Source organism: Penaeus chinensis, chromosome 9, assembly GCF_019202785.1.
Source record: "Penaeus chinensis breed Huanghai No. 1 chromosome 9, ASM1920278v2, whole genome shotgun sequence".
Taxonomy (NCBI): Eukaryota; Metazoa; Arthropoda; class Malacostraca; order Decapoda; family Penaeidae; genus Penaeus; species Penaeus chinensis.
Genome location: NC_061827.1, coordinates 26,577,808 through 26,580,307, shown reverse-complemented (window position 1 = coordinate 26,580,307; position 2,500 = coordinate 26,577,808). Strand labels below are relative to the sequence as shown.

Here is a 2,500-nt window from a genome sequence, read left to right as displayed (position 1 = left end):
GTCCTGGACAATCTCTTGGAAAGGAATTTCATCAAATCAGGATCCATACTAAAGGTTATTCCTGATGAGGCTTTTCTTTTATTTCAGTTTTAACTATTTGGGATATTTGATTGTTATCTAAAGAAAAAGTCAAACATAAAACGCCCCTTTTAGGTTGTAGTCGGGGATAAAGAGTGCGACGTCATGCCGGGATTCATGCTATACATGACCACAAAACTCTCCAACCCGGCCTACACGCCCGAGGTGTCGGCCAAGACCTCCATTATTGACTTCACCGTCACAGTGCATGGCCTCGAGGACCAGCTTCTAGGTAGGGCAAAATCTCCCTTTTCAGGTGACGCGACTGTATTTCTGCGTGTAGTCTTCACTGATATTTTTGGGCAATATCAATTAATGTCGCCGGTGCTCATGCAGGTAGAGTCATCAGGACCGAGAAGAGGGAGTTGGAAAACGAACGCGTTGCACTTATCGAGGAGGTGATGGAAAACAAACGTAAAATAAAGGAACTCGAAGATAACCTTCTGTACCGTCTCACTTCAGTCCAGGTCAGTGTCACACCCTTAGTAATGTAGGATATCGCTGATTTGAAAATGTATTCTCTTTTGATCCGGTGTATTCAACGAGCAAGTGTGCACGACATAATCAAAATGTATATTTTGCAAAATCAGCATTTTTGTATGTCAAAAAATACAGTCAGAGAACCTTAATGCAGGGCTCATTGGTGGACGACGAGGACCTGATCGTCGTGCTGCAGGAGACCAAGGCGACCGCCCAGGACGTGAGCACGAAGCTGCACATCGCCTCGGAGACCGAACGTAAGATCAACGGCGCTCGCGAGGAGTACCGTCCCGTGGCCACTCGCGGCTCCATTCTGTACTTCCTCATCACCGACATGGCTGCCGTGTCGTGCATGTATCAGACCTCCCTCAGGCAGTTCCTCGTCCTCTTTGACATGTCGATGACAAGGTATGTGTCCGGCCAAGCTTCTTACAGGCAAACGAATGACATCAGAACTTCAGAAACGTATTGTTGGTAAATGATCACCATCTGTCACGCTGTTTTACTATGACTGTTATTGAAGTCAATAACTATCATTTCTAACTGTTGCATCAATAAGTTGTGGAATTGTAGACTGTTGCTAATATACATATAGACAGCTTTCGACAAGATTTTTACCAAAATTTTGTATTTCCCTCATATTTTGATACTGGCTCCTCTGGCAGATAATGTATGGAAAATTAAGATAATACCAATAAATAATATTGCCGTATAAGCATGATTTTTCATTTTTGGCAGATTTGTACTTTCCTGTTCGATGAATTCGATGTCATTTCTGCAAAAAAGGGGAGGATATTATAGAGAAACTTTAAATAGGTTCTGATAAATCTAGTATACTGTATTTTGAAGGACTTTTTGCCGTCTTGCAGATCAGAGAAGAGCAACAATCCCAAGAACAGAATCATCAACATCATCAAATTCCTGACTGCTCAGGTCTGGAGGAATGCCTGCCGGGGATTTTATGAACGTCATAAGCTGCTGTTCACTCTGCTGTTGGCCATGAAGATAGATTTGCAGTCTGGCCATATCTCTCACGATGAGTTCATGAAGTTTATCAAAGTAAGAGTTCGATGTTGCAAGAAGTGCACTTCTGTAGATGTATAAATGCGCAAGATGAAATCATCTGTAGTTGTGTAGGGTGATTGCAGTTACTCATTGCAAAGCGAAAAATACTGTTCTTCTCCAAACCAGGGAGGCGCGTCCCTCGACCTGAAAGCCGTCCAGCCAAAGCCATTCCGCTGGATCCTCGACATCACGTGGCTCAACTTGGTCGAGCTCAGCAAGCTGGGTCAGTTCGCCAACATCCTCGACCAGATCGTCGAAAACGAGAAGGACTGGAAGGTTTGGTTTGAGAAGGAGAAACCGGAAGAGGTAAGGAGCTCAGCGCCGGCCTCGGTTCAGGGGGTTGATGCTCATTTGACTCTTTTGGGAATCACTCTGAACTATTGCATTTAGTATTCGTTCTAATATAGACATTTAAAAACTAAGAAGGATGAAATATCATGATGTTATTATATTTACGTGAAATGATATATGTTCATCAGAATCAAATTGTATTTGTCACAAATATTATTTAATTGGTCTGTATTATGCAATCTTAGATAGTGATTAAATTGACAGTAATGAGTAGACAGTAAGTAATTCAGCGAGAATGTACTCGTATACATTCATGGTTGGCTGTTTACATCCTTTGGCACTTGTAAAAATACTGTCAGCAGTTTTGTTGTTTTTTTTCATAACGGCTTCCAGAACATTTAGTTGTGACTGACAGCAATACATATGTGTGCACACTTTCTTCCAAGAGCACTGCTAATTATATACCTTGTAGCATTCTTCAGTACTGTGTACAGAATGAGCATGGCGCGAACTGTGCATTTTCACGTATTTCTTCTCTCTCTTGATTTTCATGCTGGGTAAGCATGACGATATTTTTCGCTCATTG

The 2,500-nt window shown here is 42.1% G+C and overlaps 1 protein-coding gene across 1 annotated transcript in view; it reads left to right on the top strand.

Annotated features, from left to right (window-relative positions):
• LOC125028726 (dynein axonemal heavy chain 5-like) overlaps nucleotides 1-2,500 on the top strand; it is an 80,797-nt gene that overhangs the window by 65,097 nt on the left and 13,200 nt on the right. The window contains exons 86-91 of the mRNA XM_047618206.1: nucleotides 1-54; nucleotides 154-310; nucleotides 415-545; nucleotides 713-966; nucleotides 1,428-1,617; nucleotides 1,750-1,929. The exon at nucleotides 1-54 is cut by the window's left edge and continues 102 nt beyond it. Coding sequence (XP_047474162.1) covers nucleotides 1-54; nucleotides 154-310; nucleotides 415-545; nucleotides 713-966; nucleotides 1,428-1,617; nucleotides 1,750-1,929 — 966 coding nt within the window. The remainder of the gene's footprint in view (nucleotides 55-153; nucleotides 311-414; nucleotides 546-712; nucleotides 967-1,427; nucleotides 1,618-1,749; nucleotides 1,930-2,500) is intronic.